Below are 13578 nucleotides of genomic sequence, written 5' to 3'. Positions count from 1 at the left end.
TTAGTTTGTTCCAGAAATAGGACAGACACTTTGCGACATGGGCCTCCAACATCTTAGCCAGATATGGAAGCAAATAAATAGGTCAATAGAAAGTGTCTGGGGGTCAGCTCCCGGTTTCTTCAAAAGAGAGATCACAGTAGCCTCTTTGAAAGATTTAGGTACACAGCCCTGAGATAGAGAATCATTTAGCAGGGCAAGGGCAGGGCCTGGTAGAGCAGTAAAAACCTCCTTTAAAACTTGTGGAGGACAACAGTCCGTAGGGGAGCCAGAGCTGACTTTAAGCAGAAGACTGTGAAAGATCTTAACATCAATAGGGGGGAAAGTGTCCAGGGAACTTGAATTTTTATATATGGAGGGGGAAACTTCCTGGGCCATATAAGTATGAATGCTAGCCTTAATAAGGGACATTTTTCTCAATAAAAAATGTGTTCAGTTTGTCACCTAACGTTTGTGAAGGATTGGGCCTGCTTAATATTCTGTCTGGATTAGACAATTCCTCTACGATGTTAAATATTTCTTTAGATTGATTGTTGGAAGTAAGAATTCTAGATGAAAAGTGAGCAGCTTTAGCATTTAAAAAACATTTTTTATATTCCCCCATGGTCATTTGGTAGGTTGCTTTATCTTTTAGTGAATAGCTCAACCTCCACTTCCTCTCCAGTTGACGGAGAGCGAGTTTTTGAGTTTTTAGTTCAGGAGAGAGCCACCTCTGAGCCTCAAAACGGCGAGTCACTCTTGATTTTTTTTTCAATGGTGCTTGTTTACTAGCCTCCAGTAGCCAAGCTGAATTTTTTTCCTCCTGGGTGTTAACATCAGGCGTATGCTTTGGTATGTATGTATGTATGTATGGCGTATTTGTATAGCGCAGACTGTCACCCGAAGGGTATCCTGGCGCTTCAGACAATTATACCAACACCACACAGAGCAGTCAAAGAAATTAATCAGACCTAGGGAAGAGAAATGTTTTGAGTTCCCTCTTAAAAGAGAAAAAGTCTCCGGAGCTTCTCAGCGACAAGGGAAGAGTATTCCACTGTTTAGCTGCCACAAATCCAAAAGCTCGCCCACCCATCCGAGCTCTCATTACCTTAGGAATTACCACAAGATGTGCTGAGAGCGACCGAAGGGAGCGAGTGGGCACATACCACTGGAACAATTCTTGCAACGGAACAGGTCCTTGTCCATGAAGTCCTCTGAACACTAAGCAAAGTGCTTTAAAGATGACTCGTTGCGGGACAGGTAACCAATGAAGATCGACTAGTGCCATGGAAGAAGAGTCGGAACGGCGCCGGGACAAAGCCAACTTGGCCGCCATATTCTGCACACGTTGCAGTTTAGCCACCAAATTAGCTGGGGCTCCCAGGAGTAGTGCGTTGCAGTAGTCCAACCTACTCAATATGGTGCCACGCACTACTTCTGGCCGAACGTGGGCCGGCAGCAACGGCAAGATCTTCCACAGCATACGGAGCAGCATCATACAAGTGGCCACAGTTTTATTTACAAAAAGGTCCAGTTGAAGATTGGGCCCAAGCACTACACCCAGATTCCTGGCAGAGGCCGCTGCCAAAGGAACATACGGAAAAGAGGCGGGCCAGAAGTCAGGAGGCAGCGGCCGAGGGACCCGATCCAGCGAGCAGTGTAGTACCTCTGTTTTGGAGCCATTGAACTGCAGAGAGTTCTGCCTCAACCATTCCGCAGTTGACGCCATACACTGATGGAAGGTCTCCAAAGGCACCGCATCTTTGCCCTCGATGGAAAAAATGAGCTGTGTATCATCGGCATAGTCAATAACCGAGATGCCGAATGATTTAATCAGACTCACTAGAGGGCAGAGGTAGAGGTTGAACAAAATAGGGCTGATGGCAGACCCTTGCGGAACACCCTGCTTAACTGCTTTGATCTCCGACTGGAAAGGTGGCAGGGCCACTACCTGCTGCCTATCACCCAGATAGGAAACCAGCCAGTCACGAGCCAGGCCCTTCACCCCTACATCCTCAAGTCTTCTGACCAAGATGTCGTGGTTGACCGTATCGAATGCGGCCGACATGTCGAGCAGCACTAAAAAGGCTGCTCGACCAGTGTCGGCCCGCGAACGAAGATCGTCTAAGGCGGTCACCAGGGCAGACTCCGTGCCGTGTGCAGGTCCGAAGCCGAATTGAGACGTGTCCAGGCAGAAATTGGTCTCCAAAAAACTGGACAAGTGTCTAGTAACCAGTTTCTCCAGAATCTTAATGGGAAAAGGGAGCAGCGATATAGGTCTATAGTTCGCTGGGCAGGTAGGGTCCAAGGTCTCCTTCAGTAAAGGTGAGACCACTGCCAATTTCCAACACTCCGGGACACGTGCCAAGGAAAGAGACTGACAGCAGATAGCATGCAACGGAGGAAAAAGCTCCGCCTGGAATACTTTCCAGTATTTATGTGGCAATGGGTCGAGCGGGGAGCCGGAGGATACACTATTAGCCAACGAGCAGAATTCCTCAAAAGATGGGAGGGGAAAACTATCCAGCAATACCCGTTTACCAGCTACTCTTTCCATCTCTGTGGCGGTCACTGATAAGGGGCCCTGTGCAGGCTAAGTAGCAGGTGTAGTCGTTAAAGCAAGCTTATTTAGGATCAGGGCGATCTTATCCTCAAAAGCCTGCGCCAGAGAGGTACACAGAGCTTGGGAGGCAGGGATATCGTTGGCAGCGGAGGCAGGTCGAGCGAGGTCCCCAACAATCTTAAACAAGGCCTGCGTTTTATTCGATGCATTTAAGAGTGAATCCTCCAGGAATCGTGCTTTTGCAGCTTTAATGTGTGTTTTGTAGGTCGATAAGGCCTGTTTAAAGAGAGCTTTCTCAGGGTCTAAATAATTTTTCCTCCAAGCTCGCTCCGCACGTCTACAACCGAGCTTCAGTTGTGATAGCTCAGCGGTAAACCAGGGCATAGCGATCTTGGATCTATCTCTGATTTTGCGCAGAGGGGCCAGCCCATCTAGGGAATTAACGATTTTCCGGCTGAGGCACTCATAGCTTGCATCCACACTGTCTCCTAAGGAAATATCACCACCCAACAAGGATGGTAGGCAAGGTTGTTTAAGCAACTTTGACCACTGCCTACCCATCCTAGTCCTGGTGCCGATACCTCCGCTCCCAGTTGATACCGTGGGGAGTGCAACAGAGAAGAGGACCAAGGCATGATCTGTCCAGCATTGAGGGAGGGTGTCACGAACTACCACCTGTCCAGTGTCTGCAAAGATCAGGTCGAGAGTATGGCCCTTAGAGTGGGTCTGTGAGTGAACCAACTGCTGCAAGTGAATATCACTACAGGCCTGAACCAGCTCCGAGAGGGCAGACCTTGTAGGGCCATCAGGACAAAGATTGAAGTCTCCCAAAATCAGAGTCCTGGCATGGGTGTTAGAGAGCTCGAAGATAGTGTCAATTAGCTCGGGTACTGCTGACAAAGTACTGGCAGGGGGCCGATAGCACAGCAGCCCAGAATAGAGGGTACCTCCGTGCCCTTTGATGGAAAAGGCCAGAGTCTCACAGCCCACGATGTTCTTGGTATCAAGCATTGAGACATCGAGCGATTCCCTAAATATAAGACCCACACCCCCTCCTCTAGCTCCCTCCCGCGGGTTGTGTCTGATCTTATAGCCCGGAGGACATGCTAACCCTAACTCCACCGTGCAGTCTGCTCTGGTCCACGTTTCTGTCATGAACAGAATGTCGACCTTGCTGGACTCTATGAGAAATGCTATTTCCATATGGTGTTTACTCAGTGATCTGACGTTCAACAGACCGCACAACAGAGGCTGTACACACTGCTCAGTAGCAGGTGGCTGATGGCTCAATCCAGGGTTGCATTTTAACAGCATGTCTCTAGTATATATTATCCGAGCATTGGACAGTGGAACAGGGTCCCCGGCTCCCGGCACGACCTGTGCGCGAACGGGCGCAAACGGGCTTACCTCTGGCGCACCTCCGTCGCGCCGCCGTCGCGCTCGCTGCGCGCCAACGCTGCGCGCTGGTACACACATCGCTTATATACTGTGGCTAGCAATCCGTGCGGGAGTCCTGCGAGGACACACCTCTAGCCCCACCAAAGATGGCACCCGAAGGCAGTCTGATCCAGTAGACCTCGCCTAAGATGGCGGCCGGAACGCCGCGATCGCGTCCCAGATAGTCCCCCCGATTCTGACTAAATCCCGCAAAGTGCTAGTGAGTTGTCCAGTTTAGGATGCAAGTGTGACCTGACTATTCCCTGCAATAATAGGCCCCAGAAAGTACAAAGCGCAAAGGATAACGGCGCGAGTTGCAATATTTAAAAAACGGCATAAAAATGAACCAGCAGCATCAACTACGCGTTAGCGCTATGATATAAGTCTACCTGAAGGCACAGGAAGGCACCTTAAATATCCTGATCAATGCGCGGGAGTCCTGCGAGGACACACCTCTAGCCCCACCAAAGATGGCACCCGAAGGCAGTCTGATCCAGTAGACCTCACCTAAGATGGCGGCCGGAACGCCGCGATCGCGTCCCAGATAGTCCCCCCCGATTCTGACTAAATCCCGCAAAGTGCAGGTGAGTTGTCCAGTTTAAGATGCAAGTGTGACCTGACTATTCCCTGCAATAATAGGCCCCAGAAAGTACAAAGCGCAAAGGATAACAGCGTGAGTTGCAATATTTAAAAAACAACATAAAAATGAACCAGCAGCATCAACTACGCGTTAGCGCTATGATATAAGTCATAATGGTATTGTATTTGCCAGAGTGCTACTGAAGTCATTTGTATCAATAGCGTTCCATTTACGTACCCAGCCCCCTCCCCCCATTTGGTTCGAGTTATATTCCTGATGGGGTGTTCTAAAGTAAATGTTTATCACATAATGATCTGACCAGATGCATGGTACTATAGATAGAGCGGACACTACCAAGTTAATGGGCCAAATTTGGTCCATAGTATGTCCCTTAACGTGAGTGGCTGATGATACCTGTTGAATGAAATTCAAATTATTTAGTACTTCGGTCAGCTCAGCCGATTGCGGCCCTCCGAGTATCGTTTGCCCAATAATTGAAGGCACCTATCAGTAAAATCCTTGCATGATCTACTGCCAGATTGTCGACTTGTTTGCCCAAGGAGTGGGGAAATGAGGGCATATGCTGTGGGGGTTTGTAAAGAAGGATACATACTAGCGGGGCAAAGGCTGATTCTAATTTAATTACTGTATTATCGACTGCTGGGAGACAGAGTGGAGTAAGAGCAGTAAATTTAAACTCTTGGAGGATGATGGCCGCGACTCCCCCACCTGTTTTACCTTGAGGGCGGTTAGTATGGAGGATATAATCCTCATTTGGCAACGCCACCAGTACATCGGGTGAGGAGTCAAGGGTAAGCCAGGTCTCCGTAAGAAAGAGAATATCAGGTTTTGCTAGATCCAGAAAGGTAAAAATATCGAGCTGATGTTTAACAAGGGACAGAGTATTCGGATAGTGAATTGAGAGCTTCGAGCACTTGTGTTCTTGTTGGTGCTCAGCACTGTGATATAAGGGCTTGTTAACCTCTGGAAAAGAATTCCGTGGTAGCCAGATTGAGTGATGCATCAAATTCATGCCAATGTCCAGATATAATGTTAGTGAGGCGGAGTGGAGCTTTCTAAGTTCTAAGGAGGAATAGATACAAGTTTGGGCATAATGACTGGGTCCTGGGCGGGCGCAGACAGGCTTGCCTTTGGCGCGCCTGCTGCATGCGTCCGCTGCGCTCCCGCGCTTTTGCTGGCATTTGTGCCGAATTACTAGCTAAGATTCCTCCCCCTGCCCTTCGCTATTGGTCGCTCCAGATGGGAAGGATCAGCAGGCTGGAGCCAGCTGATCGCCAAGGACGGCAAGCAAATTCCGATTCAAACAGTTTAAAAGATTTCAACATTTTCATCAATTTAAAAACAAAGCAGAGTAACAGTCTTCTTTTCTCACAGGGTAACGGCATTTCCTCACTCTACGCCGCTGCACTCCGCGCCACTGTGCTCCACGCCACTGTACTCTGTTGCTGCACTTGTTAATGCACTATACACCACCTTACTATAAACCAATGCACTCTACGCCAATCTACTTAGCATCGCTGTACTTTATGCTGCTTCACTCTAGGCCACTTTTCAACACTCCACTCTCATGCTCTACTCCATTAAACTCCACTCCATTTTGACACTCAACAACACAATTCCACTCTACGACGCTCTAAGCAACTCCCTCTATGCCACTCTGTTCTACGACACACTACTCCAGTGCCGCTCCACGCCGTTCCACTCTACAACATTCAACTCCACGTAACACCCTGTATACCACCCACTGTGCTCTACAATACTCCTCGACACTCTGTGCCACTCCATGGCACTCTACTCTGACACTATGCCACTCAATTCTACACCACTCTACCTCACTCTACTCCCATCCACTCTACAACACTACTCCCTCCATGACACTCCATGCCACTCCATGAGAATCCATTTCCCTGTACTCCACGTAACTCTACGCCACTCCATTCCATAACACGCCACTTGAACTCCACTTTACGACACTCTACACCACTCTCCTTTACCCCACTAACTTTAAGCCATGCTGAACAGCAGCCACGCTGGTGTGCAACATGGCTAAAACATATTAACAGAACGAAAAGCTCTTGCATATGCGAGACGTATTGCCTTTGCCAGTGCTTGCTCTTCTTTCAGCTGGAGCATGGACCAAGTACTGACTGCTCCTGCTCCCGATTATGCTGTGATTGAGATGCTACTTTTATTGTGTGTTTCTTCCCTGTCATCACTGTTGAACCTCTTGCAACTATGTTGTACTATGCCACACGATTCAAAGAAGCCCATTTCTCCTTTAAAATTGGTTTATTGTGACTACGGATGTTACTTGCTTCCAAATGTATTTTCTCTGAGACCTAGGCATGGGTGCATTAGCTTTCTTTATGTGATAGGATTATTTGCCAAATGTTATTTTCTTCTTTTTCTTGTATGAGGACATTAAATGATTTGCTCAGAATAACAGAGGTGTTGTGCTGAGATCTAACAACTAGCCTTTAAGACTATTGGCTCTGCCATTACCCTTGGTTCATGCTGTACAGCATGGGCAGTGCCAACTTTTGCAATGATTTGTAGCCATGCTGTATAGCAGTGCGGCTAAAAATAATAAAAAAAGGACTTTGATGCATTCAGTGCTAATGCACTTAAGAAAGAAAAATGAGACCACGTTAGCCCTAGTTAAGTCATAACTCTTTTGTAAAATTAGTTTTACCCACATTGCAAAGCATCCGCGCGCTGTACAGCATGGCTACAAACAAAATTGCTTATTGCTGGGCAATTTTTTTTTTTCACATTTGATTTAGCAGCCGTGTCCTTCAAAATGATTAACAAATTATATTGCGTTTTAGCAACAAACCTGATTCTGAAACAAGTGCTTCAAAGAAAAAGATTAACAAGGAAAAACCGGAAGGAGTTGAAAGTGCCGAATTGGAAAAAACACCACCACCCCATTCTCCCGAGGAAGAAGACGACTCAATAGTTCAGGTTAACAAATACTATTTTTTTTACATGATTATGATTGTTTTTGCAGCATAACATAGCTTTTAAACGCTTAATATCGCTTTCATCTTGGTTACTGAAATTATTCAGTTCATCTACTCTTAGTTTAAATAAACAGTAATATCGCATAATTTGATATTTAGAATGAGTGTTATATTGTGCTTATGTGGTATGGTGACCTGCAGGAATATACATGAAGATATTAACTAATGTTGTTGCTGCTATTGTGCCGTAACTTAATTTACCAAAGAATATTTTAGAAACATTTTCCATTTAATAATACTACTGCAGAAATAGTGCACGGGGGAGATGAAGCATTGACATGCACATCTTGGTGTATTTCCTTTATTACATTTTATTCCCTATTCTGAACTAATTCTATATTTGAAGTGAAACTAAGTTCATTGTAGAAGTCTTTAGGAATAGGTGCGCACTATTTCACGCCGATGCAAAATGCGGTTTTGTTGAAGCCTTTTAAACGAAAGGTGGTACCTGGCTGCATCTATCGGTACTATGACAAATGTACTCCTCTATTCATTTAATAGGTGTGACTTTTTGCTTCGATTTAGTTAGAACACGTTTTCCTTAGTTTCATAATGTACCTGAAGTAGATATATATTTTTATTCCTCAAAACCAGAACTTTAAGTTGGCGGAACCTCTACATATTCATTTTAATGCGTTCATTTCTTTAATACTGTTGCATTACTTTGGCTTCATAGGGTCACAACAATATCTCAGTTTGCAACTCTGGTTTACATATCCTTAATCGGGAATGTCAAAAGGCGTTAATGGGGCTAGTAAATTCGACTGATAGTAAATGAGATACGTGCTTCTCAACTTATTTTAGTATAGATTATGGTGTGCCAACTGTGCACTCAAATATTACCCCTGCTCTTGTACCTTGGTGAATAGTCAAATGTTGACCGGTCTACTCTACTTAACATCGTGCTAGGGGCCAGAAAAAATATACGCCATTGCACCTCTTGTATGCTTGGGTAGATGACAATTGAGGGGTTGGCATTTGACTTGGCTAATCACAGGCCCTAACGCTAAAAGGGCGCATATTCTCGTTATTGTAGGAACAATCATGTAGCAATTTACATGAAGCCATTCTCCTTTGGTCGGAGTGAAAAGTAGTGGTGCCATAACCAAACAAAACATAACTATACACCCATCATATGCAATATAAATGTCAGTATTTTTCCCCATCAATATGCTTGGCTAGAGATATTGTTGAAAGTGCTTCCTTGATTTTTGCTGAAATTTAGTAAACGTAATTTTTATTCTGTTTTATACACATTGTAATCTGTCTGAGGGATAATATTTGCATAGAAATTCTACCCCTTAAATCTTAGGAGCTATTAAGTCATTTGTCTAGGAAAGCAATCCATAGCGGACCTGAAGCTATGCCAGCCAGTTATTTTTCACATTTGCATGGCCAATGAATCCAAGGATTAGCTGCCTTCTGGTCTTCTAATTTGGAATGTTGTAACTGCATATAGAAAATAAGCAATTTATTTTCGGTACAATATTTGCCAAACCTTTATTTGGTTTCCCATCAACCTAAGATTATCAGGGGATGACACAACCTGGAGGAACAGATATATTACATTTTTATGCATGAGCACATTGCTAGTAAACTTGTTTGTAGAGGCATGCTTTGGCGCCAGGGCCTGAACACCTTTGTTCTTGACGTGGTCTAAGAAACGGTCCTTGTGTTGTGATCTGAAAATAGCCCATGTCAAGTTAAAATTGTGCATCTATAGGTATCTGCGGATTGGCAGGAGTTAAATTGGCAAGTGATGTGATTTTTTTCAGGTCAAGCATTCGAGACCTATTGTATATATTTTAGTATATACTCATGTGTATGTACTTTGTGGGCTCTGGAGATCAGCCCTAGGTCTTGTCTGCTTCCACTTAGGGACTTTTTTTCTGTTCAACTGCCTCTATTTAACTGTCGTGATAGAAAACGACCAGTAGAGGTCAGTACAATTCCAGAATTGCTTTCTGCTTGGTCAACTGCCTCTATTTAATTTAACTGTCTTGATAGAAATCGACAAGTAGAGGCCAGTAAAATACCAGAATTGCTTTCTGCTGAGGGACTTTATTTTTATTTTTCTGGCAACTGCCTCTATTTAACTTTCTTGATAAAACACGACCAGCAGAGGTCTGTAAAATACCAGAATCTCTTTAGCAGTCTCTAGATTCCAGTCCATAGAAATTGTCTTCCACGAGCACCCGTAGACAATATTTTTTTCAAATATTGTATTTTTAGTGATATGACCACCGAAGGCCCTAATTTTATATAAGAAACAGAGCTTTGGACTGTACCATTTTTCCGCTGAAAGGCAATATTTCTCTCCATGTGTTCCCATTCTTGGCATGTCATGCAGTTTGGTGCTTACTTTCCCTCCATGTTGAAGAACAATAGATGTTTCAGCACCCAGGCTAATGTGCTACATAGCTAAATACATATAAGGTCCCAAAGGCGAGACCAATTGCATTACAAATGCTTGTTTTTCTGTATGATGTGTGCATGGGGTATTTCTGGAGAGGGCATTTTATATGTCTGTGTGTGCTTTTTAATTTGCTTGTGTATTTGTTATCCTTGGTGTCTAGGGCTCTGCCTTTCTGGATTTAGTGCATGTATTTACATATAACTTATCGTATGCAAATAGGTCTCCTAAAATGACAGGTCTTATTAATCTCGGAGTGTTGACCAGAAGGTTTTGTAGTTAAAGGATTCTTAAATTGCACTCTAATCATTGGGCATGTGAATCCCATATTCAGTCGCATTTAAACGAAATATGAAGTTTGAAAGTTTGCTTTGTAATAACCACAGTAGTTACCCAGTTTACCCCATATGCTAACTCCTTTTTAGGTCTCGGCTAGCGAAGGCTGCGCTTGCGCAGTCTCGCTAGGCGAGATTTCATGTTTTTCAGTAGTGGGGCTTGAACCCGCCCGCCCTCTTCTCTATTGGCTGGCTTCCTAAACTGAGGCCAGCCATTGGAGGAGAGGGGCGTCTGTCCATTTAAGCCCCGTCTTTATCGGATTCGGGGGCGTGTTTTTTAGTTTCTTTATCTCCTCTGGAATGTAAACATTCCAGCCAATGGGAAGAGGAGAGAAAGAAAAACATGTCCCCGAATCCGAAAATGACGCTGCGTTTCTCCGAGGCATTTCTGCTTGACCTCGGAGAAAGAGGGGTGCTCTACGGAGCCGCTGCCCTTCTGAAATTCTGCCAACGGCCCGTTGACCTCTGCGTGATTTCAGACACGTCCGAGCTGGACACTGAGTAGGTAAGAACTCGGGGGGCAGCTATGTGACCTCGGCGGTGTCACAGGTTGACCGGGAGAGGGCGTCAGGGGCCCGGGCAACGCACGGAAGATGGCGGCTGAAGCGATAAAATGGCGACCGAAGTACCCGGTAGAAAAACTTAAGGTGTGGCTGGTCAGGTGAGATGTTGAAGCTGACTGATCATTACTTCGGAGGAAGGAATTTGATTGCCCCGGTACGTTGAGAGAGCGAGGCACTCACTCTGATGTGGCTGCTTTATGGAGGTGCCTGATGCTCGTTGGAGACGCGTCCGTGGACCGTCGCGGGGGGGTTGGGTGGGGTGGCTTATCGCTAGTCTGCCTCTGTGACGTACCAATGACCCGCGGGACTCCATGGAGACCGGGCTCTGAAAGTAAACAGGCCGATGGGCCCGAAGCCGAGGTAGGGTTGAGGCGTGACAGCTGTATGGAGCGCTGGCGGCTGAAATCGCTTGGTAATGACAGGTGAGGGGATCGCTTTCGGTTGGGTTAGTGGTTAATAGATGTTTAAGTTGAGACCCCAATGGTCGTGGATTTTTGTTGCCAGTGAAAACGTGTATGTGGTCCAAGGAAGAAATGTGGTTGGACTTGTCACGTGTACTTAAGGACGCCAGATCATTGTCCTTCTGTCGAGACTGGTGAAATTGTAGGATTGTGTTGTAGGAAGATGGAGGTAGTATCATCTATGTGTGTGTGTGTGTGTCTCTCTGTGTGTCTGTATGGGTGTGTGGTTCTGTATGGGTGTGTGGCTGTGTGTGTGTGTGTGTGTGTGTGTGTGTGTGGCTGTGTGTGTGTGTGTGTGTGTGTGGCTCTGTGTATGTATGTTATGTTATGACAGTTTATTAAGCGCACTACTACCCGAGGGTGTCTAGGCGCTCACGGTCTCCATAACTATGTAAAGGAGCTAATTACTAAAAAGGCATGTTTTGAGCGATTTCCTGAACACCAACAAGGAGGAGGACTTCCTGAGAGGGAGCGGAAGAGCATTCCACTCCTTGATGGTGTTGTAACTGAAACTCCTTCCCCCCCTCGCTAATCCTTTTAATTCTGGGGGTGAGCATCAGGAAGGCATTTGCTGAGTGAAGTGTTCTATTAGGAGAGTACCACTGAAAAAGATCCATCAAAATAGTGGTCCTTCTCCATGCAGGGCTTTAAATGCTGTGCAAAGCGCTTTGAATTTGGTCCTCTGGCCAACTGGAAGCCAGTGCAGTTTCCGAATGCCTGCACTAATAGACTGAAATTTAGGGATATTAAGGACCAGCCTGGCCGCAGCGTTCTGTACTGCCTGCAGCCTTCTAAGTAAATTGGATTGCATATTAATATATAGTCCATTACAATAGTCCAATTTAGACAAAACCAGGGAAGTCATCGCAATTTTTCTAGTGTTAATCGGAATGAAAGGCCGAATTTTCCGAACCATTTTCATAGTAAGAAATGCGGACGAGACCACCTTTGAAACCTGAGACTTCATAATCAGTTTATCATCAACGATGATCCCTAAGTTCTTAGCCTTGGCCACCGGTATGGGAGTTATGCCCAGAGTATGTGGCCACCAGCTAGGTGACCACTGAGGGGAAAGATTACCAAAAAGCACCACCTCAGTTTTACCGGAGTTCAGCTTGAGGCAGTGCCTACCCATCCAGTCATTCAGCGAAACCATGCAATCATGGAGTTTAGTGGAATAGTTAATGTCTTTTTGCAGCGTGAATCTTTCTGGATTCACTATGCTGTGCATTATTCCGCGATCTGGTGGTTGGGTCCGGATTCGTAGTCTTTCTTTTGTTTTTTTGGGGAGCTTTTTGTAGCCCAGGTGGGCGTAGACTTCCCACCATTTGGTGTACCTCTCGGGACGTCGGCGTGCTTCCTGCGGAAGTCCCACCTTTGGGGCGCCATCTTCAAATTCTTTTTTCCGCTGTTGGGTCTGGATCGTCAACGAGAAGCTCCAGAGTTTGAACGAAGAAAGAAGAGCACGAGTTTCATCGAAGGGAAGTTAAGCGAAGACTACAGAGGAAGAACATAGAGCCGGGACGACGAAGAAGGAAGAGAACATCGAAATCTTCGACGTCCAACGGAGAATGTGCACTCAGGGACTCTGAGCGCAGGAATGGACAAAACACCGTTTAAATTCTGCCGTAACTGCCACCACAAATACGCGCAGAAGGAGCAACATCCGGTCTGCAACCTTTGCCTGCCTATCAACCACGAAAGCAAGGACTGCAACGCCTGCTCCGCCTTCACGCCGAAGACCCTCTGGGTGAGAGAGAGGCAGAGAAGAGCCAACTTCAACATGGAAGGCAAGAGTAAGGCCCCGTCTCTGTACGACCTGGGCCTCTCCACCGACGAAGACAACATCGCCGAGGGACCTGATGACTTCACGGTCGCAGAGACCGATAAGAAAACGTCTGACAAGGTAGGAGAGACGTCGAGCACAAAAACCCCGAAAGGGCCCCGAAAACCAGATACTGACTCGAAAAAACCAGAGTCAAAGTCCTCGAAAGGAACACCGGCGCCGAAAATTTCGACGACCGCCAGTGGTTCCAAGGACGAAAGGCCCAGCGGATCCTTCGAGAAGGACTCCAAGGTGCCGAAGGCCGCCGAAAAACAAGGTTCGTCGAAACAGGCCCACAAGGTGGGACGTTCGACTTCGAAAGTCAAGGCCGCGTCGAAGCAAGCTCCGTCAAAAAGACCAGCGCTCGACGCCGATCATACC

The 13578-nt window shown here is 46.1% G+C and overlaps 1 protein-coding gene across 5 annotated transcripts in view; it reads left to right on the top strand.

The window, feature by feature from the left end:
• The window catches only part of CHD7 (chromodomain helicase DNA binding protein 7), an 801383-nt gene that overhangs the window by 439620 nt on the left and 348185 nt on the right, over positions 1–13578 (top strand). For all 5 annotated transcript variants that reach the window (XM_085605557.1, XM_085605559.1, XM_085605558.1 and 2 more), the window contains exon 4: positions 7406–7541. In XM_085605557.1, coding sequence (XP_085461683.1) covers positions 7406–7541 — 136 coding nt within the window. The remainder of the gene's footprint in view (positions 1–7405; positions 7542–13578) is intronic.

The sequence above is a fragment of the Triturus cristatus genome, chromosome 5_1, assembly GCF_964204655.1.
Source record: "Triturus cristatus chromosome 5_1, aTriCri1.1, whole genome shotgun sequence".
NCBI lineage: Eukaryota > Metazoa > Chordata > Amphibia > Caudata > Salamandridae > Triturus > Triturus cristatus.
Note: the sequence above shows the minus strand (reverse complement) of the source record. Positions and strands in the feature narration are given on the sequence as shown.